Source organism: Lemur catta, chromosome 3 (assembly GCF_020740605.2).
Source record: "Lemur catta isolate mLemCat1 chromosome 3, mLemCat1.pri, whole genome shotgun sequence".
NCBI classification, from domain to species: Eukaryota; Metazoa; Chordata; class Mammalia; order Primates; family Lemuridae; genus Lemur; species Lemur catta.
The window spans coordinates 125,524,728-125,551,719 of NC_059130.1; the positions used below are offsets into that span (position 1 = coordinate 125,524,728).

General features: G+C 64.8%; 2 protein-coding genes across 3 annotated transcripts; both read left to right on the forward strand.

Moving 5' to 3' along the window:
- Positions 1–7,874: 7,874 nt before the first annotated feature.
- HES5 (hes family bHLH transcription factor 5) lies at positions 7,875–8,572 on the forward strand. Its single transcript, XM_045546484.1, has 3 exons — positions 7,875–7,997; positions 8,075–8,240; positions 8,313–8,572. Exons 1-3 carry the CDS (start codon positions 7,944–7,946, stop codon positions 8,570–8,572), a joined length of 480 nt encoding a protein of 159 aa, XP_045402440.1. The 5' UTR covers positions 7,875–7,943.
- Positions 8,573–11,242: 2,670 nt separating this feature from the next.
- Positions 11,243–25,958, forward strand: PANK4 (pantothenate kinase 4 (inactive)). 2 transcript variants are annotated; one of them, XM_045548705.1, is made up of 19 exons: positions 11,243–11,408; positions 14,444–14,526; positions 14,964–15,178; positions 15,448–15,631; positions 15,898–15,990; positions 16,271–16,424; positions 16,906–17,087; positions 17,627–17,708; positions 17,931–18,031; positions 20,347–20,502; positions 20,626–20,738; positions 21,028–21,115; positions 22,087–22,238; positions 23,278–23,333; positions 23,538–23,587; positions 23,939–24,043; positions 24,518–24,618; positions 24,763–24,831; positions 25,268–25,958. In XM_045548705.1, the coding sequence occupies exons 1-19, from the start codon at positions 11,285–11,287 to the stop codon at positions 25,755–25,757; spliced, it is 2,598 nt and encodes an 865-aa protein (XP_045404661.1). In that variant the 5' UTR covers positions 11,243–11,284; the 3' UTR covers positions 25,758–25,958. The 2 variants fall into 2 exon arrangements, with proteins under 2 accessions (XP_045404661.1, XP_045404662.1); XM_045548706.1 differs by having other exon boundaries at positions 25,458–25,756.
- Positions 25,959–26,992: the final 1,034 nt, after the last annotated feature.

Genomic DNA, 26,992 nt, shown 5'->3' on the forward strand with positions numbered 1-26,992 from the left:
GGTCCCTCTGCAGAGGCTCCCGCTGGGCTGGGGTGGCTGGGTAGGGGGGCAGGCACCTTCCTCTCCTCAGCAACGCCCGGCTCCTTCCCGGCCACCCTCAGGACTCGTGCCACCTCCAGCAATCTGCAGCTGGTTCCTCTGAGACCGAGGTGGGCCTGGGCAGGGAAAGCCCGCTGTTCAAACAGGACAACGGCTCAGAAAGGAACAGGATGTGTTCGATGGTCTCTGGCTGGGAAAGGCGAGGGCAGAGCCCAGCCTGGGCCCGGAGCCCACCTGGCGACCCAGCCGTGCCCACCCCGGGGCCCCCCCACAGCGAACACATCGGGGGGAACTCACAGAGGCTCTGCACCCCAGGGCACCACTGAGGCGCCACAGGTCGTCTGTGGGTGGGGCAGTCTGTGTCTACACAGGTGTGCAACATGCAGGGTCTGACCCAAGTGACAGAGCCGTCCCACAGAAGCAAGCAGGGAGTGAGGCTGCTGTCACACGCATTGTCTGTGGCCCTCAGTGAGGCCCTTGGAGACTGCAGGCAGGTATAGAAGGTACCCACTTCACAGGAGGGGAAGTGGAGGCCGCATGGAGATGATTTCAGCAAGTGTCTGTGTTGCCAAACCGGAGAGCTCAGAGCTCAGGGAGCTGCTGCAGAACAGACGTAAGGGGCCGACACAGCAGGAGTCCCTGGCCCTCCCCTCTGAAGCCTCAGTCTCCTCATCTGTACAGTGGGCCTCACAGTAACAGTCCCCAGTCACAGATTGCTGTGCAGATGCAAAACCCTCTCCTGGGGCTCTGGGCACAGAGGGGCTCTGGGCACAGGAGGGCCTTAGGAGCCACTAGCATTACCTTAGCACAGTGAAAACCAGGGTGCCTGTCCAGCCTCCACCCTGGAGGATACGGTGGTCCCCAGCCCACCCTCTGACAGAGGAGTCACTCCAAGTCAGGGGTGCAGAGACAGGCACCCAGCAGGCCCCCAGGACAGCAGAGCCTCTCCCCAAATCACTCTCCCAGGAGGGTGCACCCAGTAATACCTGCCGGCAGTGAGAAGCTGACTGTGGGGCCCGCAGGGAGAGGCTTGGGGGCGGCCTCCATCGAGTGGCAGCAGGCTGGGGGACAGCAGGCTCTGGCCCCGGCCCTGCCACTGGGCCCTGCCCACCCTAGCTTGGGCCGTGAGTTTCCCACCCTGTGAAAGCACCCTGCCCCCACGGGACCCCACTTGCCAAGCACCCCCTTGCGTCTGAGACGCACGGCCTGTGGGAGCCAGCATCACCCTGGCGGAGGGGCTGGTCCTGAGCACTGCGGGCCGACCAGCAGTGGCCTGGGCAGAGGCCATGCCAGGCAAGGTGGCGAAGGTCAGGGACCTGGAGCGCGGGGCCAAGTTGCTCTGTCCCCAGCACCTCAGGCTCCGCACCTCCAAAGCAAGGACAATTGCGGCCTCTGAGGGACGCTGGGGCCTGGACGAGCCACGGTGTCAGGCTGGGCAGCGGCCACACCACACAGTGCCAGGCGAGGGGGCTGCCGTCAGCACCACCCTACACTCGCCCCGGGGCCCCTGGTCACCTGCTCCAGGAAGGGGAACAGAGCAGTGCCCCTGACTCCAGCATCTGGGGAGCTGGAAGCAGCAGGGGAGAGTGATGGACCCGAGTGAGGATGCTTGCGCACGGCACACGTGGGCACACACGGGCACACATGCAGGGACACACACACGGGCACACATGCAGGAGCACACATGAGCACACACTGGCACACATGCAGGGGCACACATGGGCACACACAGGCACACATGCGGGGGCACACATGGGCACACACAGGCACATATGCACAGATACACACAGGCACACGTGCTGGGGCACCCATGGACACGCACACACACATGTGCAGGCACACGTGGGAGCCTCCTTCCAGCCAGACTTGGAGACTTGGGTCCCAGCTTCGGCCACCACAGTCCCTCCGCTCCAAGCCTATGTCCCCCATGTCCCCGCCATTCCCTCTGCCTGGAAGGCGCTTCCCAGAATCCCTCTCCCGGACAGTCTGGCTCCCTCCGAGGACCTCCCACATGGAAGGCCCTCTTCCTCCTCCCCTGCACCCCAGAGAGCCTCAGGCCCTGCCCACGCCCAAGTCCTGGAGCCCCTGCAGGAGCCTCACCGCGTGGGAGGTATGTGTGCGCGTGCGTGTGTGTGCGTGTATATGTGTGCGTGTGTGCTCTTGTGTGGAAGCCCTTTTTAAAATTACACAAGTAGTAAATGCTCATTCAAGGAAAAACAGGTAAGAAAAACCAGCCAAACCCACGCCCCCGCTGTGCGTCTGGGGGTGCCCTCCGCCGTTCTCCCCACGGGGCGTCCCACGGCTGCTTTGCCTGTCCTCACCGCAGCTCCACAGTGGGCCCAATCCATGCCCCCAAAGTTATCTCCTACGTGTAAGGGTCTCCCCAGTCCCAGTTAAGCCGCCCCCCCAGTGCAGGGGCCAGGCCTCAGTGTCCCACCCAGCGCAGGGTGCCCAGGCGTCAAAGCTGCCGGAGAACCACCCCCTCTCTGGACTCAGGTCTTTGGTCTGGTTCTCAAAGTGGGGGTACAGGGAGCCAAGGCCAAGGGGCCACAACCGCCCAGGAGAGGGGCCTTCCCCTGCCCCCACAGAGTACCCCCAAGCCGGAGTGGGGCCAGGCAGCCAGCAGTTCCCACACTCCGGCGCTCCTGGCCGCCTTCCCCAGCAACAGAGGGCAGCGCGTGCCTAGCTGGCCGCCTTCGCGCCACAGCCGCCCTTTGTCCTGGCGTCCTCCGCGGGCCACCCGCCATCTGGAGCGCGGGCTCCCAGTGCAGGGGGTGCAGCCTGGGGAGGGGAGGCCACGGCATCCCTCTGCCGCCCCCCTCGCCAGAGGCCCCTGGTCAGCGTCTCCCAGGACACTGCTCACGGTGCCCGGCCCACCCCCTCCTGCCCCCCAGCTCAGCAGGAGGAAGAGCCAGGCTGCCTGGTCTAGCCCCGGGGCCAGCGCCCGCTGGGAGGCTCAGTGCAGAGGGGATAGAGCTACCGAGCGCCCACTTCTCGGCTCTGTGGCCACGTCTACACTGGTAACGGCACCCAAAGTGCATAACAAACACCCAAAAGTGTCCATTCAACACATCAGCTCACCCAGGGTACATAAGACCTTGGGCAAGTCACTTAACCTCTGTGCCCCTGGGGTCCCTGGGCTGTAAAGTGAGCACAGGGACACTTCCCCGCTGGACTGTCGTAAGAAGTCACCATCCAACGTTCTGTGCCTGGTGCTTAGCAGATGCTCAATAACTGGGGACTCGTCTCCCCTCCCCCACTGCAGCTCTAGCCAGGAGCCCTGGGGGGAGACCCGGAACCCACTCAGCCTCCGGGCAGACTCAGCAGCGGCGGGATGCCCACCCCCTCCGGGCAGCCAGACATCCTCCAGTGCCCGGGTGTCCCTGGCTGGGGTGGGGACTCTGACCCACATCTGCCCAGCAGCATCTGCTCCCTCGGGCAACGCCGGGGGGGCCTCCCTGCAGCAGTCGGACCGGCTGCTGGTGAAGGGGTGTCCTGGGGCCCCAGGGCAGAGCTGCGTTTGGATGGGCCCACAGTGAAAGCTACGGAGCAGAACTGCAGGGGGTGTAAGTCACAGTCTGCGCGGTGGCCCTGGACATGCGGGACATTCTCCCCACAGTCTGGACCCATCTCCCTGCACCTACCTCCCAGAGGCACGGCTTTCTGCAAACTCCACGCTGAGTTTCCACCCAGCGGCCCCCCAGCAATGGCCTCTGGGGTCCCAGAAGGCAAAAGCAGGCCGTCCCTGTCCCCCCTTCCCAGGAGACCAGCCTGGCTCCTGACCCTCCCCAACCTCCCTGCTCCCCACGTCCTATGCTGGAACTCCTTTGGGGACCAGGAACACCAGGCAGGGGTGCACTGTGCAACCCCACTCCCTGAATCTACCGGGTGGGTGGATCGGAGGAGGCAGGGTGGGTGGGCAGCGGCTGCTGCAGAGGGGTCCTGCCTGGGGGACCCCGGGAGGTCCTTAGCAGCTGCACTGGCTTGGGAGGGGTAGAGTAGGAGGGAGCTCGTGGCTCTTCTCCGAAAAGAAGTCCCACTTTTTGTTTTTCCCAATTGTGGCAAAATACACATAACATAAAACTTGCCACCTTAACCGTCCTTAAGTGCACAATTCGGTGGTGCTAAGCACGCTCACGTTGCTGTGCAACCATGGCCAGCACCATTCTCCAGAACTCCCTCCCTTCCCAACTCTGTCCCCATGAAACACGCACTCCCCTCCCTCCCCAGCCCCTGGCACCACCGTGCTACCTTCTGTCTATGGATTTGGTGGCTCCAGGGACCTCCTAGCAGTGGGATCTGACAGTGTTTGCCCTTTTGTGACGGGCTTATGTCACTGAGCGTCACGTCCTCGAGGCTCAGCCATACACACATGTAGCGTGTGTCAGAATCTCCTTTTTGAAGGCTGAGTAATACTCCAATGTATGGATGGACCACGTTGTGTTTATCCATTCACCTGTCGCGTGATGCTCCCTCGCTGTAGCTACTGTGAATGACACTGCCGCGAACACGGCTGTGCAAACTCTCTCTTCGAGTCCCTGCTTATCCTTTTGGGTAGACCCAGCAGCGGAAAGCCTGGATTATATGGTGACTCTACGTTTAGATTTTTGAGGAACTGCCAAACCGTTTTCCACCGCAGCTGCTATTTGACGTCCCACCACCACCAAGTCCTCCTCTGGCCGCCGGGAGCAAGAGCCCCTGGAGCCTTCCGGACGCCCTGCGGCCCCTTCCCCCCCCCAAGGAGCTCTCTGCTTTGCACCAGCCTGGGCGGGGAGCGGCATGGGGTGTGGGTTATTTAGAAGTGGGTTTTGGTCCTAGACTTGTGGATTTTTACATCCTCATTCCCAGCTACTGGGTTTTGCCGGGAGCCCCACGTCTACAGCCAAGTGCCTCCCTGTCTGCCCAGGGGAGCCCCCCAGAGCTAGGGGCACCCATCCCCCCCAGCCAGCAAGCCCCTCAGACTCACTGAGCACCCCAGGGAGGGGGCTCTGGGAGGTGCAGTTGGGACACCCTCCCGCCTTCCTCATAGCCCAGCTGGGGGAAGGACCCCCACCCCACGCTGAGCCGCTGGGGCAGCCAAGGCGGAGGATCCCACCTCCCCCCACCCCACATTCCGCTGTGCTGCTGCGCAAAGCCCGCTGGCCTGGAGTGAGGCCTCGGGCCTCCCCACCCGCCCCCCCCAGCCCGTCACCTCGGCTGGTGTGAGCCAGGAGCCCAGCGAGTTTCCCACACTTTGGCCCCATTCACAGTGTTAAACGGCCCACAAAGGCCAGGCGTGTGCCTCGGAGGCCCCAGAGCTGCCATCTGGCCCGCACTCGGGGAGGGAGCGAGCCTTTCATCCGGCCGGGACTCAACACCATTCATTTCATATTTCCCACAACTGAAAATTGGATCAAAGCTGCTCCGTCCAGGGCGGGGGGTGGGGGGAGAGGAGGGAGGAGGTGGCCCCCGTGGCCCACCCACCACCCTCACCTCCGGCAGGCCACTGTCCTGGCCCACTGCGGGTGGGCGGGCCACTGGGGTGGGGCAGGGGCTGGACCACATCTCCCAGTGGCACGTGTCTCATTTGGGCCGAGGAGCTGGCTCGGGGAAGGGACCAGGACGGGACACAAGCCCACCAACTGCCCCCTCCAAAGCCTGGGGGGAGCAGGGCCTGGCCTGGGTGCCTCCCCCATCTGGCACGTCCCTGTGTCCTGCAGTTGGGCCGTCAGGGAACGAGTGGGCTCAGACCTGTTTGCAGCTGGTAGGGGGTGGCCAGGGCCAGCCCGGGCTCCAGCAGGGCTCACCAGCCTGGGCTCCGCTCCCTGCAGATCTTGGCTGGCAGGGTGTAGGTGACTGAGTCATGCTGCCCCCACCCCAGCCCACCCCAGAGAGTCCACAGCCAGGTAAGTGACACACACGAATGTGACGCTGCTCAGCATGAACCCCACTTTGGCTGCAAAATGGTTCCACTGAGCACTGCTGGCCCCTGCAGCCACCCCCACAGTGCCAGCCGATGCTAGTGCCCAGGCTTGGGAGCTGGGGCAAGAGCTCATGGCCTGGCACTCCTGCTGGGTGCCTCCCCCCTTGTGCATCCAATGAGGGCTGGAGCAGCCTGGGAGAGTCCCATCTTCTCAGAGCACAGCAGCCCCAGCCTGGGGCATCACTGCCTCCCTCCAAGGGAGGTGTTGAGGGGGACTCGGGGGAAGGCAAGTCTCTCCCCTTCCAAACCCCTCCTGGAGTTTCTACCCCATCCCAACGGTGGCCAGCTCTCCGGGGGGGGGCCACCCTGTGCTGGCCTTCCCCTCCTGCCCCGGCACTGTCCTGCCTGCTTCCTGGACGGGCCCACCCTTGGGTAACCAATGGCTCCTTGTGCTGAGGGACTCCTGGAGCCAGGCCCACCGAGGAGCCCGCTCAAAGCCGTGGGCCACTGCCAAGACGCCGGGGCTGGGCTCCTGATTAGACCCTTGTTAAGGCCCAGCCACACTCGGACGTTGCTGCCATCTGTCCAGAGAACCCAGCTCCTGGATTTAAATTCTGGCTAAAGTGTCCTGATGCCAGCCCCTGGCTCCCAGGGCTGAGGCCCTTCCGCTTGGACCTGGCTGGGCCCCAACTGTGTCTAGGAGGCAGCCCGTGCCCCACCCCCTCCCTTAGTCTCTGATACAGAGAATCAGAGGAACTATGATCCCTCCAGGTGGAGCAGGTCTCCCAAGGGACCCTCTCATAGGGGCCCAGGGTGAAACCAATTGCCCCAAAGCAGCCGCTGGCCCTCTCAGCTCAGCTGGCCAGGTGTCGGGGTATTAGCTCTCCCATGGGCCCCTAGGGGCCTGTCTGAGTTGGCACCGCACCCGTGTGCTCTCCAGGCCTGCCGTCTCTGAGCCTCATGCCTGCCCCCTGGCACACACTCCCTGCCCCGGGTAAAACGCAGAGGAAAGCAAGCCCTACCAGCACCCCCAGGCCAAGCAGAGGGGTGACATGCAGCTGTGGCTCCCCGTAAGTCATGCACGAACAGTGACCACACCAAGCATGCCAAGGGCTGTGGGCCTCCTCAGCTGCAGGGACGCTGCAGCCGGATTCCTGGCCGGATGGGGAGAGGCCCCTGAGGGGCACCTGCTGGTTCGTGGAGCAGCCCAGATGCTACTGCCTGGTGAACTGCTTCCAGCAGGGTAGGGTGCAGGGGCTTGGGTCTGCCTAGGTGCCACACACAATACTGATCATTTCCTGTCCCCTGGCCCCCTGAAGCTGCCCGAAGTCCAGCCATTTTCTAGCTCTGGAGAAGTCACGAGTCCCAGGTGACAGGGTGGGGACTTGTAACAGGCCAGCAAGGCTGATGCTAAGAGCCGGGGCCGTCTTCCACCCCCCACCTGTGGGCAGGGTGACAAGTGCTGTTTAGGAGAGCTGGTCCCCCCGGCGCTCCTCCAGGGGTGGCGGGCAACAGGTCCCTGTCGGCGAGAGTGCCCATCCCCCTGGAAGCCCCGGCACTTAGCGCTGCAGCTTCCCCATCCGCGCCGCCGGCCAGCAGCGGGGGTCGCGGGGGAGGCCCGCTCCTTCCTGCCCCCGCCCGCCGCAGCCTGGGAAAAGGCAGCATATTGAGGCGCGGGGCTCCCAGCGTCAGGCCCCGGGATGCTAATGAGGGCGAGCGCGTTCCCACAGCCCGGACATTGTGCCGCGCGGCCCACCTGCTCCTCGGGGAGCCCCATTGTGCCCGCGCCGATTCACAGGCAATTTAGCGTGCGCTAATGGGCCGGCGCCTTTGTGCGGCCCGCGCGGCCATTGGCCGCCGAGTGTGGGAACGGCCGCGGCGCCCGGGCCCCAGGCGCCAGGCCGCCGCCCGCGCCTATATAGGGCGCCGCGCGGGGCCGGGGTCCGCGCAGCCCGGGACGCGCCTGCCCGCACGCCGCCCGCCGCCCGCCCGCCGCGCAGGCATGGCCCCCAGCACCGTGGCCGTGGAGCTGCTCAGCCCCAAAGAGAAGAACCGAGTAAGTGCCAGCCCCGCCCGGCGCGCGGTCCCGCCGCCCCGCGCCGTCGCGGCGCCTGACGCCCCCTCCTCCCGCAGCTGCGGAAGCCGGTGGTGGAGAAGATGCGCCGCGACCGCATCAACAGCAGCATCGAGCAGCTGAAGCTGCTGCTGGAGCAGGAGTTCGCGCGGCACCAGCCCAACTCCAAGCTGGAGAAGGCCGACATCCTGGAGATGGCCGTGAGCTACCTGAAGCACAGCAAAGGTGAGCCGCCCCGCCGCGCCCCGCCCCGCGCCCCGCAGCCCGCGTCCCGCTCACCGCCCCGTGTCCCCGCAGCCTTCGCCGCCGCCGCCGGCCCCAAGAGCCTGCACCAGGACTACAGCGAGGGCTACTCGTGGTGCCTGCAGGAGGCCGTGCAGTTCCTGACGCTGCACGCCGCCAGCGACACGCAGACGAAGCTGCTGTGCCACTTCCAGCGGCCCCCGGCCGCGCCCGCCTCCGCCGCGGAGCCCAAAGCGCCCGGCGCCGTCCCCGCGCCCGCGCCCGCCAAGGCCACCGCGCGCCAGCCGGCCTGCGGCCTCTGGCGGCCCTGGTGACCCGCGGGGCCTGCGGGCGCTGGCAGGACTGGCGGGGAAGCCCTTCTGCTCGCCGTGGGGAGGAGCCCTCCTGCCGGCGCCGGCCGGGGCCGGGACGCCCCTCCCCGAAGGCTCCCCCCAGGCTGGCGGGCCGGCACCAGGTCGTTCTCAGAGAATGTGCGTGCTGAGTCGAGTCGTTGTCGTTTTAGGACAATCAGGGCCCGTCTTCTGCCAAGTGTCTGACCCCATGGGGTTGTTCTGTGTTTGCATTTCAGCAAGTGACTTCTGGGAAGTCCCCGGCCACCCGGGGTTCTATGATATTTGTAGGTGGCAGGGGCCCGTGAGCTGGCGACCCCAGCCTGTAGAGGACTGTCTTCAGGGCCCGTTGCTGCTGGGCAAGCACCCGCAGGCGGGCCGTGCCGGGGGCACATTTGCCTTTTGTGAAGGCGGAACTCAGGGGTATCCTCATAGGAGATTCTCAGCCTGGGTGGGCGCCGAGGGCCACGTGGAGCCACGGCCCAAAGGCCCCCAGACTTGGGCTGGTGGGCGGGGCTCACAGTGGGCTATTTGGGAGGGTGGGATCTCTGCTACGATCCTTAAAGGATTCCTCTGTGTGGGTGGGTGCACGTGGGCACGACTTTGTACTCAGAATTTGAACTCTTGGTCACGTGGGAGCCACAGGACTACTCTGAAGGCTTCTAATAAAATCATCGTCCTCGGTCTGTCTCTTGTGCCTCACACCTGTCCTTGGCAGCCATGCGGGTGGGTCTGCGGGGCTGAAAGGGAGTGGGCACTCCCCCGGTGGGCAACCACAGGAGGAGGGTCCTCACCAGTGACCCTCTGGACAGGGAGAAGGCCCAGGTCCTGGCTGAGGGGAGAAGGGTGGGAGGCAGGGCAGAGGAGCAGCGGACGGGGGGCGCGTGCAGGGAGGGGGAGCAGGCGAGGGCAGGGCACAGGGAGGCTGGCTGGGGGACAGAGGCCTGGGAGCCAGCTCCCTGGAAGTGGGGGTGGGGCAGAGTGACAGCTGTAGGACCTTCAGTGTTGTCCACTGTGGGAGCCGGAGGCCACAGGCTGCAGTGGACCTCGCGCTGCAGTGAATGCTGGCTTGGCCAGGCCAAACAAATAGGAGAAAGTATTTGCCCCCAGCCCCTACCCCAACCCCCACGGCCCGCAGCACCTGTCCCAGGGAACCTGCTTGGGCGGTCCATGGGCACCATCCCTGCAGGCTGGCTGGCCATTTCCCCGGGTCGAGTCAGGCGGTGCTGGCCGTGAACATGCCAGGGATGATCCCTTGTCTCAGAAAGGGCACCTATTTTTAGGCAGCTACAGGGCATTAGTTGAGTGAAAAGCCCACAGCCACAGCTCCCAGGGGTCAAATGCCCGCAGCGAGGAGAGAGAGGTATTCCCACATCATCTGCACAGCGGCCCAGGCGTGGGCCTGCTCTACACCCCTCTGTCCCCTTCTGTCTGCTCTGCAGGGAATGTCCATATGGGGCGCTCCTCCAGGCCAGCCTCTTGGGGTCCCTGCTGAACCCCGGGTGTGGTGAACACAGGACAGAGAGGGTCCCCATTTATGCCGTATGTTTATTGCATGGCATATGGGGTCAGACAACATTGCCCTGGTGGAATGTGCATCCGCCAGGCTGGCCTAGGGCACACCTCTGCCAGGGGTTGGAGCCCTCTCAGGAGCAGACCTGCTCCGCCCCTCCCCCCAGGCCTCCCTGGGCAGGCTCCCCGACCCAGGGTGGCACACCTACGCCCTTGGAAGACACACACCAGGCTGCCTCCTCCCCAGAGCCTTGCCTGACACAGCGACGCGTCATGCCCAGAGCTCTGAGTCTGTGCTGTCCCACAGCCTGTGCCCCCAGGAGCCCCACCAGGCAGCTGGTGTCATCTTCAGTGTGCACGGGCTGAGGGCCAGAGACACGCAGTGACCGACCCAGGGTCACCCGCGAGGCAGGTGCTGGAGCCACCTTAGGGCCCCATCGGTCTGTTTTCAACACTGGGCACAGAGTGTCCAAGGTCTCTGGAGGGCACGCATCTCTCAAGGGTCTCCACACCAGCGGGGGCTTCTCAGTGACTCACTCTGGAACCCCGGCCTGCCCCCAGCTGTATCCCTGCTCCGGTCTGGGGTGCCTCCTCAGCCTGTTCCCTGCAGTCTCTGCGATCACCATAAAGTGCACATCTTCCACGGCTGCAGGTGCACGTCCCACTGGGGCTGGGGCTCCCCTAGGGCAGGGTTCCCACCTCCCCCAGCTTGCGTGGTTTGGCACTGGAAGTCAAACCCTGGGGAGCCAGGAAGCTGGGCAACCCCCGCGAGACCACACGACCTTCGCCTTGGCGCGCGGGGCCACGCTCACCGCAGGCGACGTGCACCGAAGAGGGCGGGTCCCCGGCGGCCGCGGACCCTGGCGCCCTCTCTGGGAGCGGAGCGCAGCTGGCCGCCCGGCCCAGCAGGCCTCGGCAGTCGCGCTAAGTGTCCGGCCGGCGGGGAAGGACACTGCTCCAGACGCCCGGTGCCGACCCTCGGGCTCTGGGGCATAAGCGCGCGCGCGCTCCCGCAGCCCGGGCCTCGCAGACCCCCACCCGGGACTGGCCAGAGCCCGCGCAGCCCGCAAGCCCGCGAAGGCAGGGGGCGGTCCTCATTAGCATAATCTATTCACGGGGCGTTTAGCAGTCAAATATATGCGCATATATCTCCATGGCTGATGAGGCTGGCCGGGCACTTTCAAAATGGCGGAGTGTGGAGCGAGCGGCGGCGGGAGCAGCGGGGACACCCTGGACAAGAGCATCACGCTGCCCCCCGACGAGATCTTCCGCAACCTGGAGAACGCCAAGCGCTTCGCCATCGACATCGGTAGCCGCGGCCGGGCGGCGGGCGCGGGCGGGGCGGGCGGCGGGCGGCGGGCGGGGGCGGCGGGAAGGACGAAGGGCGGGGGCGCGGTCCTCGCGCACAGCCTCACGGGTCTCGTAGTCCGCGGCCCCGCGCACAGCCTCACGGGCCTCGTGGTCCGCGGGGCGCAGGCGCGCGGGCTCGGCGTAGCGGCCAGACTACAGCTCCCGGCGGGCGCCGCGCGGGCTGGAGCGGGGCATGCTGGGCCTGTTAGTCTGCGCGCCGCCGACCGGGAGCCCGGGCTGCGGCGGTCCAGTGTCACCGCAGCGAGGAGGGTTCGAATCTCCAGCCGCAGGAGCAGCGGGGCGGCCCGTCCCCCCTTCCACCAGTGGGCGGCCGAGATGTGGGGTCCTGCGTGTGGCCGAGACGAGGACGACACAGGCTCCGCTGGCCCAGCACGGAGGCTGGCTCCACGCCCGGCCCGGCTCCGCTCTCTGCAGAGCGGACCTCTGGCGCCAGTGCAGACGGCCGTGGACGTGGAACCTGGGAGCTCGTGCCTTCCCGTGGCTTTCAGGGCGGCCCTGCGGGCTCTGCTGCAGACCCTCCCGCCCCGGGTGCCCAGGGCTGCGCTCTCAGTACTGACCGTGCGCCAGGCCCCTTCCAGACCCTTCCCCGACTCCCCCCACTAACCCCTCGAGGAGGAGCTCCAATTACTCCACGCAAAGATGAACTTACTTGCCCAGGGTCACCTGCCTGGTCAGTGGCAGAGCCAGGATTGGAACTCCTCCCGCGCCACGCGCTCTGCTGCTCTGCCCATGTTTCCGGTGGGAGGACTTCCTGGGGGTGGCTTTCCCCGGGGAAGCCCCCCTTGAGTGGGCCACTGTGGCTTCGCATACCTCTCCCTCTTAGCCAGGATTTCAGCTGCAGGCTGAGTTTGCTTGCCTGCCTTGTTGGTGCCAGTGTGGGACAGTGAAGCTCATCAGGGCAGGGTGGTGTCTGCTGTCTTGAAGCCCCAGTAGGACTAACCAGACCTGTCTTCGGCTGCTCAGTAGATTCCTGAATGAGTAGACAGACCACTGACTGCCCCCCCACCCCCTGGAAAAGCGGGGACATCAGAGACAGCCCCGGGCTCTCCCCTCCAAGCTGTTTACTTCTGGTGTGTTAAACGCATCCAGTGCTGTAGGGTTCTCAGGGTCACTGGTATCCTGGGCTTGGCATGTCACCGTTTTCCGAGGTGCCCCAGTCAGGGAGGAGGGTGTCCTCCAGGGAAGTGGGGAGCGATGAGAATGGGAACATGGCCTAGGTCGTGAGCTCCCACCTTGCAGTGAGTTTACAAGGGGCGGTGCTTGGGGGCGCGTGGCCTGGTGGCAGCTGTGAGGATGTGTGAGGCATTTGGAGGGAGACCTGGCAGGACTTGGTGACCGACTGGATGTGGGGCTGGAGGTGGTAAGCTTGCAGGCCCAGCCGGGACCGCCCACATCGGGCCTCCCCAGAGGCTGCCCAGCTGTTCTCCGCCAGTATTCTGAGGCCTCCACCCATGCCCAGTAGAGTGTGCTCTGAGGGGTCCTGAACTTCTGCTGCCCTCACACGGGGGGCTCTGTTCGTGGGGACATGTTGGGACTAAATGTTTCTGAAATGCAATTACTGTTGACCCCGGGAGTTTTCATTTTTGTTAAATGGAGCAGCTTTGGCTCCCAGATCCCTGGGTGTTTCCAAATTCATTTACTGACTCAAGTGTTTGTTCTCATAGATGCTTTTAGTATTTTGTCTCAAAACAACTGTTTGAAAGTCATTTTAGCCTCCTTTCATGATGTAGGATTTTTGCAGGCCCCATAAGAAATGCAGTTTCTCTAAGTCCTTTTGTCATGCTGAGCGTTTGGTTTCACCTGTATGCGTCGCCTCTGGGCCTTGAAGTCTGTGAATGTAACGTGGCCTCAAAAATGCCTCTTCTCTGACTTTGAAGAGCACACTGAGGCCGGGCGCGGTGGCTCACGCCTGTAATCCCAGCACTCTGGGAGGCCGAGACGGGAGGATTGCTCGAGGCCAGAAGTTTGAGACTAGCCTGAGCAAGAGCGAGACCCCATCTCTACTAAAAATAGAAAAATGAGCTGCCCATGGTGGCGCTTGTAGTCCCAGCTACTCAGGAGGCTGAGGCAGGAGGATCACTGGAGCCCAGGAGTTGGAGGCTGCTGTGAGGTGTGATCACGCCACTGCACTCCAGCCTGGGTGACAGAGTGAGATGCTATCTCAAAAAAAAAAAAGAGCACACTGAAGTTTATCCTTGAAAATACCTTCTTTCAGAATCTTTTTAACTTTACCTAAAATGTATTTCAGGTGAATAAAGGCCTCTTCTGTTTCCTGATATTTAGTTCAAATTTTGATCACGTACAACATCCGAGGGGCCACGGAGCTTCTTGAGAACATCAAAAGGACTTTGGCCCATGGGGGAAGAGACGTGGGTGGCCCCTGTGTGATTCTTTTGGCTACTTTGGGGGTTTGGGCTGCGTCCTCCAGCTCAGAGCCTCTGGGGGGCAGGGACCCAGCTTCCTGGCCCTGTTGTCCCCTGTGTTCTCTGAGAAGGTCCTTGCCTCCTGCCTCATTGGTAGATGGGCGGTCAGGTGTGTGCTTTTTTAAATGAAAACATCCTGGACTTGTCGGCTTATTGCTTTGGTTCGTTAATAAGATCAGAGCTTGAAACTGAAATTTCTTGAGCCGGTGAGGATTGCCAGCATTGCCCAGAAACGTTTCCCTTCCTCTGCAGGACTTCGTGCCGGGGGGACGGGGAAATCTTGAGCTCAGTGTGGCTGGGACCTGAGGACAAAAAGAACTTTTAAAGGAAAGAAGCATTTGGATTTGATAGTTCGTTTTCCCCTTCCTCTGTTTTGTACCCACAGAGTTTTTAAGTTCAAGTTGCACCAAACACCTTGTCCACAGAGACTCCAGGCTTCTTGGACACTGAAACATCTGGAAATGCCCCAGAGAGCTCAAGGGGGGATGGACCCCAGGCCTCCTTCCCTCCCCAGGCCTGAATTTCGCTTGGTTCGTGTCTCCCCTTACAGGTGGATCCTTGACCAAGCTGGCCTACTATTCAACTGTGCAGCACAAAGTCGCCAAAGTGAGGTCTTTTGACCACTCAGGAAAGGTGAGCTTGTGCTGCGGCCACCTGTAGGCAGGCCCAGTGGCCTGGGGTGGAGCAGGTACTTCTCTGTCATCCTGGACTTCACATTTCTCTGTCTGCCCTCTGAAAAACTCACTTAGCTGTTCTGAAAGTTTTTGGCATGGGCAGCCTTCCCTGTCTTGCGCTCGGTTGCCCTTCAAGACCCTTGGCAGGAATGCCGGCACCTGCTCCCGCCCCTTGGGAGGTTTCCTGTCCCTCTCAGGCAGCTGCGGGGTCTTGCAGCCTGGGCCCCTCCCCTCTGGCCCAGGACGCTGCCCGGGAGCTGCAGCTGGCGCCCAGACCCCGCCCATTCAAGGCTGATGCAAGTGGCCAGGGCCTGTGGGCAAGGGTGCTTGGGGACCAGGCCCCTGCGCGGTGTCCCCGGCCCCGGCTCACGCTGACGTCCCGGCTTTATTTTCCAGGACGCAGAACATGATCACGAGCCGCCCTACGAGATTTCCGTGCAGGAAGAGATCACTGCTCGGCTGCACTTCATCAAGTTTGAAAACACCTACATCGGAGCCTGCCTGGACTTCATCAAGGACCACCTGGTCAACACGGAAACCAAGGTCATCCAGGCCACAGGTGGCGGGGCCTACAAGTTTAAGGACCTCATCGAAGAGAAGTTGCGGCTAAAGTGAGTGGGGCCTCGCGGGCGCGGAGAGGACATGCAGCCACCGCTGCTCCCGTGGGCGTGCCATGTGGCTGTGGAGGGACACGGGGCCGTGGGGCCGTTCTTAGTGCTGTGGGCCACCCTGGCAGTTGCCGCTTTTGAAAGCCAGATCGGCTGTGCCCAGGCCACATCTGCAGGTGGCGCCGCCCTGCGACCTCGGCCGGACAGGCTGCCTGTGGGCCGCCCCTTCTGGTGGCCTGGCCGCCTGACGGGTCAGGCTCCTTCTTCTTCAGGGTTGACAAGCAGGACGTGATGACGTGCTTGATAAAGGGGTGCAACTTCGTGTTGAAGAACATCCCGCAGGAGGCCTTCATTTATCAGAAGGATTCCGACCCCGAGTTCCGGTTTCAGACAAACCACCCCAACATCTTCCCCTACCTCCTCGTCAACATCGGGTCCGGAGTCTCCATCGTCAAGGTGAGCCGGGCTGCACAGAGGGAAGGAGCGTGTGACTCCGGAGCTGCTGGGTAAGCGCACGCCCCGTGTGGGAGCCGGTGCTGCGCACAGGGACGGGGGCAAACGCGACAGGCCAGCATCCACGGAGACGAGGCTGCGAGGTCATTGGCTGTTGTCAGAAAGACAGTGGGCCCTGACTGGCCTTCAGGAGCATCCTCACCCTCGGCGCTGGGGGAGGGACCTCCTGACGGGAGCTGCTTGCTGACTGCCCGCCCTGCCCCGCCCAGGTAGAGACCGAGGACAGGTTCGAGTGGGTTGGCGGCAGCTCCATCGGAGGCGGCACCTTCTGGGGGCTCGGGGCCCTGCTCACCAGGACGAAGGTACGCTGGCAGGTGGACGTGCTCCTGGGTGTGGGGTTTCTGCTTCCCGCCCTCCAGAGGGGCTGAGGCCATGCGGCTTGTGACTTGCTGGACGAGAGGCCCCTTCCCCGGCCTCCCCCAACTCTGTGCTGGGCTCGGAAGGGGGGGTGTGGCCACAGTCCTGCTTGCCTTCTCCTGCCATGACGGCACACAGAGAGGGCCCCTCAAACCCATCCTGGCGTTGGGGTCATGGGGTCTGCCGGCTCCGGGCTTGCTGCTTCCCTCCCCTGTGTCCCCGCAGAAGTTCGACGAGCTGCTGCATCTGGCCTCTAAGGGCCAGCACACGAACGTGGACATGCTGGTGCAGGACATCTACGGGGGCGCCCACCAGACGCTGGGGCTGAGCGGCAACCTCATCGCCAGCAGCTTCGGGAAGTCGGCCACCACCGACAAAGGTACCCACCCCAGCCCCCGGCAGCGCCCAGTGACCGCGGCAGCGGCACACCACGTTCCCTGGACACCAGTCTTCCCACCGGCCGTCACCTGGAGAGGTGGGGTCTCGGGTACCAGCCCCGTGACCTTTACCTGCCCCGGTTACTGCGGCTCACCTATGGCACAAGCATGTTTTGTGCTTACAAAATGACGGTAAATCAATTCGATCAGTCTTTGTTTTGGAGAAAAAACATAGGTAGTTACTATAAGTTAGGAACAGTGGTTAGGGTCCCCCTACCTTGAAAACAAAGCCTGATCCATCCAGGAGTGATTCCCACATCACACACCCTCCTGTGCTCCGGCTGAGTTCTCCCCCAGAACTTCCCCCTCCCGTCCCCCCACCCCGTCCCCCTGCCTCTCACTAGTCCCCCCGCCTCTCACTAGCTCTCGCAAGCCGCACGTGGTTTGCTTGGCGGCCGACACGCGTGTTGTTTTCCGCCCCAGAGTTCTCCAAGGAGGACATGGCCAAGAGTTTGCTGCACATGATCAGCAACGACATTGGGCAGCTCGCCTGTCTGCACGCCAAGCTGCACGGCCTGGACAGGGTGTACTTCGGGGGCTTCTTCATCCGGGGCCACCCCGTGACCATGCGCACCATCACCTACAGCATCAACTTCTTCTCCAAGGTAATGCGCGGCCTTTGCCCCAGTCCTCTCACGCAGACCCTCCATGTCTTTAAAAGTGGCACTTGCCGCCCCGAACAGCAGTGGCCCGGAGTGTCATTAGCCACCACAGGGCCGTCCCTCTCCCCAGGCTAGCTCCGGGCTGCCTGCCCCTTGTGGGCCTGTGGCTGTCACTGAGTCTAGGCATGTCACCAATGATGTGCACTCTAGGGACAGTGTCACTGTCGACGGGTCAGTGGAGCTTGGGGACGCCGTGCAGTGCCCACCAGGTGGGCCTGCCCGCGTGTGCTGCCCGCCTCCACAGCCTGCCCCAACATAAGAGCGATCAGGTGGTGGGTAATCTCATGGAAGCAGCTGCTTCCTCTTGGAAACTCTCTTAGGTCCCCTTGGCCAGCAGGTGCAGCTCCACTGAGCAGCGTGTTGGGGCTGGTGTTTGGGAAGGGTGGGCCACGCAGAGTGAGGCCCGTGTCAAGTGGTTCAGAGCGATGCCCACCGCCATGTGGGGCCTCTGACCAGCTACACATGGACTTTGGCCATGGCAGGGGGAAGTACAGGCGCTGTTTCTGAGGCACGAAGGCTACTTGGGTGCCATCGGAGCGTTCCTGAAGGGGGCTGAGCAAGACAGTGAGTAGAGCTGTGCTCCCGTGGGCAGCCCCGGCCACACAGGGCTGTGGGCTGTGGCCGTGGTCGTGGTCGTGGCCCTGCTCCCAGTCAGGGCAGCACAGGGTCCAGGGACGCGGTGGGGGGCGTGAGGCCTTGGGGTTACCCGAGTGAGTCCACACCCTTTCCTGCCCGCTTTTCCCTTGAGTCGCGGCGAGGCCGACAGGCACATGCCTCTCGTTCCAGACCCCAACCAGTACAGCTGGGGGGAGAACTATGCGGGCAGCTCCGGGCTGATGAGCACAGCGCCTGAGCTGGGCCCCACGCAGCGGGCACGGAGCGGCACCGTGAGTAGCGGCCCTGGCCATCGGGGGTCCCCTGGGGGCAGCGTGTGCTGCACCCCGACCGCCGTCCCTGAGAACAGCCCGGCGCACGGGCTCCTCACGGCACAGATGGGCTTTCACCCAAGTGTAGATCGGGGCTGCGGCTGAGGGCAGAAGAAAGACGTTGTGGCTTTTGCCTCTCCCCTGTGTGGGGGTCTGGTGTTTCTGGAACACTCAGCAGAGCTTTGGTGTGTGTGGTGCAGCCCTGGTTTGCAGAGGATGCCGCAGTTCAGGGACGACCAGGGGCCTCCCCGCGGGTGGGCAAGTCTCAGTCGAGTCAGGGTCGAGTCCCGGGGTCACAGGCTCTTTCCCTGGACTGACGGTTGCACGTCAGGGACGAAGTCTGCCCTCCTCGGAGGGTTTGGGGTCCTTTCCTCAAACCCCAGCTTGGGTGCGGCGCACCGGACGGGACCGTGGTTCTGCCCTGGCCTGAGCGGGCAGAGCGCTGCGGGGCCGGCGGGCAGGGAGGTGCACGCGGGGTCTACCCGGGCTAGAGCCGCGTGAGGAGGGTCTCCTGCCGGGACGTCAGCAGCACGGCTTCATCACGTGGAAATTGCCACCATTTCTTGGGCCGCCAGGCTCAGCGACAGCACGTCCTGGTGGGTTGTGAGTTCTCAGTGCGCAGCCGTCTGAGCCTGCCGGGCACTTGCGGGTCAGAATGCCTCCAGGGCACGCCGCCCGCGAGGTGACGGCAAGCTGCTTCCCGTCTGTGGACGCAGGTCCTGTAGTGAGCGGGGCACCGTCAGGATCTCGCCTGGCTGCGGTACAGCTGCTCAGGAGCTCCCTCCGGCTCACATGGCGCAGTCCCTATGCGCGACGCGGGCTTTGCGCCAGCCGCACAGACGCTGCTGCGCTTTCCGTGGCCCGGCGGCCCGGCAGGGGTGAAGGACCCAGGATGGGCAGAGCGCAGGGGCCCGGCCCAGTCGGCTCCAGGGACTGGTGTTTGGAGGCGGGGCCGGTGTCTCCTAGCCTGTTTCCGATTTGGCAAACGTCTGCCCAGCGATTGTAAATCAGACGTCTGAGCAGGCGGCGACCCTTGGTCAGTGCCCGTGTGCGATGTGGGTGGCAGGGGGTGTTCTGCGATGCCGTGTGCAGGGAGGGCCGCCTTTACGAGGCCTGGTGACGCCAGCCCGGGAGGACCTGGATCCCCGTGTTACTAACAGAAATGCGGAGACAGAGACCAAGTAGTTACTGTGGGTTTACGTACCCCAAAAAAAGCAGAGCCGAAATCTGAACCCCTTTTTGTCAAGAGAGCAGGAGGGGCCCTTGAGGCCACCAGGAAGGCAGGTGGCAAGGGGGGCATGGAGGACAGCAGCCTGTGCCGCACGGCTCACGGCTCCTGCTGCCCCTCCTCCCTGAGTGTGGAAATTCTCCAGCTCTTTCTGTGCTCGGGTCTGTCACGCGGGTGTTTTACACCTTGAAGGAGGTGGATCTCGGCCAGCCGCCCAGGGATTCTCCAGCCCCAGGGGTTGCGGGCGGAGCTGCTCCCGCTGGGGAAGGGCCACGCACAGTCCCCGGACGGCAGGGAGGAGCCTGCTGCACCGTATCCTCTCCTCCGTGTACTGGGGCTGGTGCCACTGGGGCCGGGGGTCCAGCTCCCCCTTCCCCACATAAAGTAGAGCGTGAGCATCTGAGAACACCCAGGTACAGCTTGGGGCCAGCCGGCCCTCAGCAGAGAGAGCGGCTGGGGGGCTGCCTGGAGAGTGGGGACCGTGAGGTGCAGTGAGGGCAGCAGGTGCAGAGCTCGCACAGCAGGAAAGCGACCAGGGTGTCTGGGCAGCCTGGGGGAGGAGGAAACAGTGGAGCAGGAGGGAGGGGGTGACAGTTGAGAGGTGGCTGCAGGGGTGGGGGAGGAGGGTGGAGGAGGGGGGAAGAGGGGGAGGAGGGGTGGGGGAAGGTGGCTACAGGGGTGGGGTGGGGAAGGTGGCTGCAGGGGTGGGGGAAGAGGGTGGGGGAGGGGAGGAGGGGTGGGGGAAGGTGGCTACAGGGGTGGGGGAGCACACGTGGAATCATCTGGAGCAGCGAGGAGAGTGTGCGGCTCAGGCTCCTGGCCAAGGGTTCGCGTCTGACCCAGAGGCGTGGGGCAAGGCCATGGTCAGCCTCACCTGTTCTCACAGAGAGAGCCTGTTGGCTGCAGCTCCCCCTGCGGCCCCCTCACTCTCCTGGTCCCCTTGGGCTTCCCGGGCTGCATGAGGATGTCCCTGTGGGGCCGCGGGTGTGTTTTGGTCTTTCTGGAAACCATGGTGACGTCTCTGCCATGCTGCTCCTTGTCTGCCCAGTTCGACTTGCTGGAGATGGACCGGCTGGAGAGGCCGCTGGTCAACCTGCCCCTCCTCCTGGACCCGTCCTCCTACGTGCCCGACACGGTGGACCTCACGGACGACGCGCTGGCCCGCAAGTACTGGCTCACCTGCTTCGAGGAGGCCCTGGACGGGGTGAGGCTCCGGGGAGAGGAGTTCTGGCAGGACCTGCTCTGAGCACGGCCTGGCCGGCCCCCCCGCTCCCCGCAGTTGCCAAGGCGCCGGCCGGGCGGCCGCTGACCGCCTTGTTGTTGGCAGGTCGTGAAGCGCGCCGTGGCCAGCCAGCCCGATGCTGCCGACGCCACGGAGCGGGCAGAGAAGTTCCGGCAGAAGTACTGGGACAAGCTGCAGACGCTGAGGCACCAGCCCTTGTAAGTGTTCGGCGTCCCAGCGCGCGGCCACCGCCTGCTGCGGACAGGGCCTGCTCCTCTGACCAGCAGCTGTGCTGGCGGTGTTCGCAGCCTGCAGGTGGGCGTGGGGCGCGGGCCTGGTGACCGCAGTCTCCCCAGCGGCCCCCTCGCTCTCCTGGTCCCCTCCGGCTGCCCGGGCTGCATGAGGACGTCCCCGGTGGGGCCGAGGCTGTGGGGACACGCGGGGGCCTGGCTGCCTCCCACCTCCAGGCCTGCCCTGCTCAGCCGCCCCGCCATGGTCTGTCCCCAGCGCCTACGGGACCCTGACTGTGCGCAGCCTGCTGGACACGAGGGAGCACTGTCTGAACGAGTTCAACTTCCCAGACCCCTACTCCAAAGTGAGTGCCGCTCTCGCCGTTCTCGATCCTGCGTGGTAGCGAGAGGCGTCCTGGTCTGTCCGGCTGTGCGGGTTCAGTCGTGTCCTGACCCTGGTGCAGGCGGGCGGGCGGCCTGCGTGGTGGAGCCAGCTAGCCAGGGCCTCTGCCAGCGCCGTCTGTGGGAGAGCTTGGGGGTGCCGCCACGGTGACCCCGCAGATGACTGGGGCCGGAGAGGGTGCTGGCGGTCGTGAGGAGAAGGGAGGAGCAGGTCCACACGGGAGAGGCACAGAGCCTCGGGCGGGTGGCTCCGCGGAAGGGTCGGACCCTGGCCTGCCCTCAGCTCACTCCCGGGAAGCTGGCACCCCGGGGCTTCTGTAGCATGTAGGGCGGAGTCTCCCAAGGTTGGCACTCCTGGGTGTCAGTCTTGCGTCCCTGTGACTGACAGCCGAGCCTGGAAGCTCCACCCTCCTCGGAGCCTTCGGGCCAGGAGGCAGCAGGTTCCCTCTGACCCCCCCTGTTGAGGACGAGCGTCACACTGCGTTCCCCGCCCTCCCCCCTTACAGTGTGTCTGGTGACAGGGCAGATCTGGGCGTCATGGGTGTGGACATCAGGCCTGGGGCACCCGTGGGGCCTGTGTCCTCCACCCTTGCCCTGTCTCGGCCTCTGCTCAGTCACATGGGGCCAGGCTCTCCCAGCCTCGTCCTGGGAGCCCACGCAGCGAGGGCTGGCCGCAGCAGCAGCTCCAGCCCTTGGCCCCGCTCCGAGTCACGGGCCGTCCGTGGCTTGATCCTGGCGCTCAGGCTCCGGAGGGAGCGTTGGGTGCACGTGCTCTCTCTGCGTGGAGCGGACACGCCCGTGAGCCGTGCGACCTCATCAGCAGAGGGTCCCTCTTCGACGGTGCTCTGCCGAGGGCCCCGGGGAGGCCGCCTGCACGTGGTCTGGGGTGCTGGCCGTCGCGTGGTTAGGACACGTCTCCTCTGGTGTCCGGCAGGTAAAGCAGAAGGAGAACGGCGTGGCGCTGAAGTGCTTCCCCGGCGTGATCCGCTCCCTGGACGCGCTGGGCTGGGAGGAGCGGCAGCTGGCCCTGGTGAAAGGGCTGCTGGCCGGCAACGTCTTCGACTGGGGGGCCAAGGCCGTGTCCGAGTAGGTACCGTGGTCTCAGCCGCTCCGGTCTCGGTCTCCGCGAGGCGGCCTGCGGCTGCATGACCCTGCGGCCCCCGTCCCATCCCAGGGTTGCCCAACCTGGGCCACCTGCTTTGCCCACGAGGATGAGGGCATCCTGGGGGGTCATGGCGCACATGGTGCTGCTTAGGTTTCTCTGGTGCACGAGGCCTCGGCGGTGAGCTCGCGGCCGCCCCAGGCGGTGCTGGGCCCCACAATCTTCCTGGGGGGCGGGCAGTGGAGGCCCAGGGGTTGGATTTGAAATTTGGGGCTGACATTTTCACTGGGCAAAATCCAAGTTCCCGTTGGTCACGCGCAGTAGGAGTTGAACGGTGTTAACGTGTGAATTGGGAGGCGCTTGGCGGAGGAGCTCCCAGATACCGAGTGGCCTCCCCAGGGGCTCACAGTCTGTGGGTAACCTCAAAATGAACCGTTTCCACAGCAACAACCTCAGTTGCCAGTCCCTGGCCTCGCCAGGGGCCCCGCCACATTGCTGCCCCTCCCTTTGTCCATGGGACCGGCAAGAGATAGCCCAGGTTCCCCCGGGTGTGGCCCCAGCCTCCGGGCCCTCCCCGGGTCCACTTGCGTGTTTGGACACGTGTGAGAGCAGCTGTCCACATTCCCTGCCGCCCGCGTCACTGTGGCCGTTGAGGAAACAGGCCCGTGGCCCACGCGTGGGCTGCTTGGGGAGGGCTCCCACCCCAGGCCATGGCTGGCGGCTTCCCACATGCAGCCCTTCCTGGCGCCAACCCTGTGGGACTATGCCGTGGCTGCCCCCATGGTAGGACCTCCCTGCCCCCCGCTTGGGAGACTTTCTTGAGATTTTATAATCCACCTTGAGAAACACGCCTTGTTGTTTTTTCTCAGCCTCTCCCGGAGGACTCCTGGGGTTTACCGAGCAGTCCGCAGGGGCGGCGCTACCTCCCGCCAGTAACTGCCCGGTCTGCGCCGGCCCCCACGTTAAGCCATGAGGGCTGGAGTTTCTGGTTTTGTTTTGTCAACTTTCTTTTTTCCTCCACAGTGTCCTTGAATCCAACCCCCAGTTTGGGTTTGAAGAAGCAAAGAGGAAGCTACAAGGTACGGAAGCCCCGGCGCTGCATGTCTCGTGCCGGGACAGTCATGTCTGGCGTGTGGCACGGTCAGGGTACAGGCGTGCGCCGTCTAAGCGTGGGGTGTAGGGGGGAACCTGCCCCTGGCACATGAGTGGTTGAGAGTGCGTCCGGTAAACGTGTGCAGGCTTGGCCGATGCGGTGGCCTAATCGTGTGTCTCCTGTCTCACAGAGCGCCCCTGGCTCGTGGACTCCTACAGCAAGTGGCTTCAGAGACTAAAGGTGTGTGGGGATATCCCCCGTCTCTGCCCTGGGGGGACAGGACTGGAGCCTGGGAGCCCAGCTGGGTGGTCCCAGGAGGGAGGCGGGCGGGGAGCTGCCCCAGGACCCAGGTGGTGTGGGCGGCTCCGCGTTAGAGTTTCACCGGCCCCCACGGGGCTCGAGTGGCTATAGCCACCGCTCCTCGGGCCAGCTGCCCCCAGCTCCGGCGGGCTGGCTCGTCCCGGCACCCCCGCGTCTCTGGGCCCCCGCAGCCCCTGGTCCCAGCCTCTGCAGGGGGGTGTGGTGGGCGGTGGAGTCTGAATCGCTTGGACGCGCCTGTTCCCAACTGAACGTCCTGGTTTTGTCTTGCAGGGGCCCCCTCATAAATGTGCCTTAATTTTCGCAGATAACAGTGGAGTAGACATCATTTTGGGAGTCTTCCCCTTTGTCAGGGAGCTACTCTTTAGAGGGACGGAGGTGAGTGAGGTGTGTGGGTGGGACCCTTCCCCGGGCTCCTCTGCCCTTGGTGGGGTTGGCGCTGCTGTGGGCCTCTGGCGGCGGCGGGCAGAGCTCCTCGTCCGCGGCAGGTAGGTGCAGGAGAGACGGTGGGACGGTGGGGGGGGACCGGGCCTGCGGAGTCGCGGGGGGACGGCTCCCAGCCTCCCCTGGTCCAGGGTGCAGGATCCACCTGCCTACGCCCAGGGCTGAAGCAGAGACTCTGCCGTGACTTCATGCTGACCCCCGAGGCAGGGCGGTCCCGAGGGCGGGCTCCAAGCAGGCGCTGCCCTGGGCGTCAGCTCCCTCCTGAGGCCGCGGAGCGGCGAGGTGGGCTGGGGTCCCTGCACCCCAGCAGCTGGCAGCTGGCCGGGCCCTGCCCCTGGGAGGGCACAGGCTGGCTCCGTGCTGGGCGGCAGCAGCAAAGGGTCTGAAAGAGCCTGGCCCTCCCCGCAGGTCATCCTGGCGTGCAACTCAGGCCCCGCCCTGAACGATGTGACGCACAGCGAGGCTCTCATCGTGGCCGAGCGCATCGCGGCCATGGACCCCGTTGTCCAGTAAGCAGTGCTGGTGGCGCCGGGGGCCAGCCCCTCACGGGAGAGGGAGGGCGGGGGGGCTTAGCGGGTCCCGGGAGTTGTGGGGCAAGGGGGAGGCTCCCGCGGTGCCATCCTCCGGGGCACTGACCCCCTCGTGCCCGGCAGCTCCGCGCTCCGAGGGGAGAGGCTGCTGTTGGTGCAGACGGGCTCCAGCTCCCCGTGCCTCGACCTCAGGTAACGTGGCACCTCTGTCCCCAGGTCCCTCACTCCCAGGGTCCCTGCTGTGCCTGTGAGCACCGGGCACAGGGTGCAGAAGCCAGCGCTGCCCCACTGCCCGCCCTGACCGCAGACGGCGGCTGGCCGGGGCTGCCGTCCCCACGCAGGCCCTGTGGGGATGGGCAGGTTCGGGGTTTGAGGCAGCCACACCCGGCACCTGCTTCTGTCACCGCCGCGGGCAGTGATGCACGGGCCGTGCTTCCCGCCTCCCAACCACTCGTGTAACGAGTGCGAGTCCACGTCCCAGGGCTCCGAGTCCCCTCTGTTGGGTGGGTGCCCCGTCCTGTTCCTGTCCCAACACTCTTAACCCACAGGAAGGATGTAAAAATCTATGAAAGGGGGTAAGATCCTCTAAAGTTGAACATGGAAAAGCGTTACTAAGGCAGTTTTCCAGGTGGAGGTGCCCTTGGCCCGGCGGGTGTGGCTGCTCCAAGCCCCAGGGGAGGCAGCTGCCGGCGGAGGCTGGATTCGGAAGCCCCACGTTTGTGACCGAGGCTGTGGGGTTCCCCCTCGCTGGCCGCTGCCCCCTGTGGGAGGCCGGGTTTGGGGTCCCCTCAGGCTCACTGCCACCTTCCTCCCCGAAGCCGCCTGGACAAGGGGCTGGCCGTGCTGGTGCGCGAGCGCGGCGCGGACCTGGTGGTGATCGAGGGCATGGGCCGCGCCGTCCACACCAACTACCACGCGGCCCTGCGCTGCGAGAGCCTCAAGCTGGCCGTTGTCAAGAACGCCTGGCTGGCGGAGCGGCTGGGCGGCCGGCTCTTCAGCGTCATCTTCAAGTACGAGGTCCCGGCCGAGTGAGGCGCCCGCCCCGCAGACCGCGCCTGTCAGCGGCGGGACCTGTCTCACGCAGCGGGGGCTGCGCTCCAATACAGATATTTATATGATGCCGCAGCGCAGTGTGTGCACCCCCCGCCTGCACAGCCACGCCACGGCCGTGACGGCAGACGCAGCTTTGTCCTGTGAGACGTTCGTGTGGGAATATATTTAACTGTTAAATAACCTTTTATATATGTACAAATATATAAATATATACGTGTACGTCTGACGGGCGCAGCCACGCGTCCCCAAATAGAGTTTCAGAGTGAGGTGGGGCCTTTGCGTTTGCCGTTTGTTGGGGAGAAGTTGGGCCATCGCGGGGTCGGGGTGGGGTCCTCCCCAGCCCCCTGTAGGGACGCAGAGCCTTTCCCTCTAGTCGCTGCTGGAACTCTCTGGGCTCCAAGCACACCGTCCCCTCCCCCCAGTCCCCGCGTGCCCCTCCTCCTTCCCAGCAGGGGCCGACTGACAGGTCTGTCCCACGGGCGGGCGCCCTCTGGTCCCTGCTGTGCCCGGGCAGCAACTCCTGACTCCCCACGGGCGTCAGGCACCCTCAGGGCTCGCGGAGGGACCAGGGCTGGGGGACCCCCCCCCCTCAGAGAAGCACATAATGCGCCCAGTGTCCCCAGGACCCTGCCCTGCGGCTAGGGTGGCGTCGGGGTAGCTGGCCACACGGGAGCCATGGGGCCCAGCCCCTGGGAGTGCTCCCAGATGCCTGGGGCTCCCCCTCAGCTGGCACATCCCGCAGGGTGTGACAGAGCCCACATACAGCCACATGGCAGCAAGAGGACTCCTCAGAGGGACACTGGAGGCGGGCCCCTCTGCAGAGCTCCGCGCTCTGACTTCGCGGCAGGAGCTGTTTCTGCGCCTCAGCCACCCCCCGCCAGGCCCCGCCAGCTCCAGAAACATCTGAGACCCTGAGCACATGCTGTCCCGGACCACCTCCTGCACGGCTCTGCGTGGGGGTCGGGGCCTGAGTCGCAGAGCTGGGAGCACACGCCAGTCTGAGCCCCCGCCTTGCCCCTCCTCCCTGCCTCGTGCTGGCCTCCCCCCCCCCGTGGTGCCCTGCCCCCCCATGGTGCCCTGTCCCCCCCCCGTGGTGCCCTGGGTGCCCTGCCCCCCCCTGTGGTGCCCTGTCCCCCCCCGTGGTGCCCTGCCCCCCCATGGTGCCCTGTCCCCCCCCGTGGTGCCCTGGGTGCCCTGCCCCCCCCTGTGGTGCCCTGTCCCCCCCGCAGTGCCCTGTCCCCCCCCCGTGGTGCCCTGCCCCCCCCATGGTGCCCTGTGTGACCTGTCCCCCCCTGCGGTG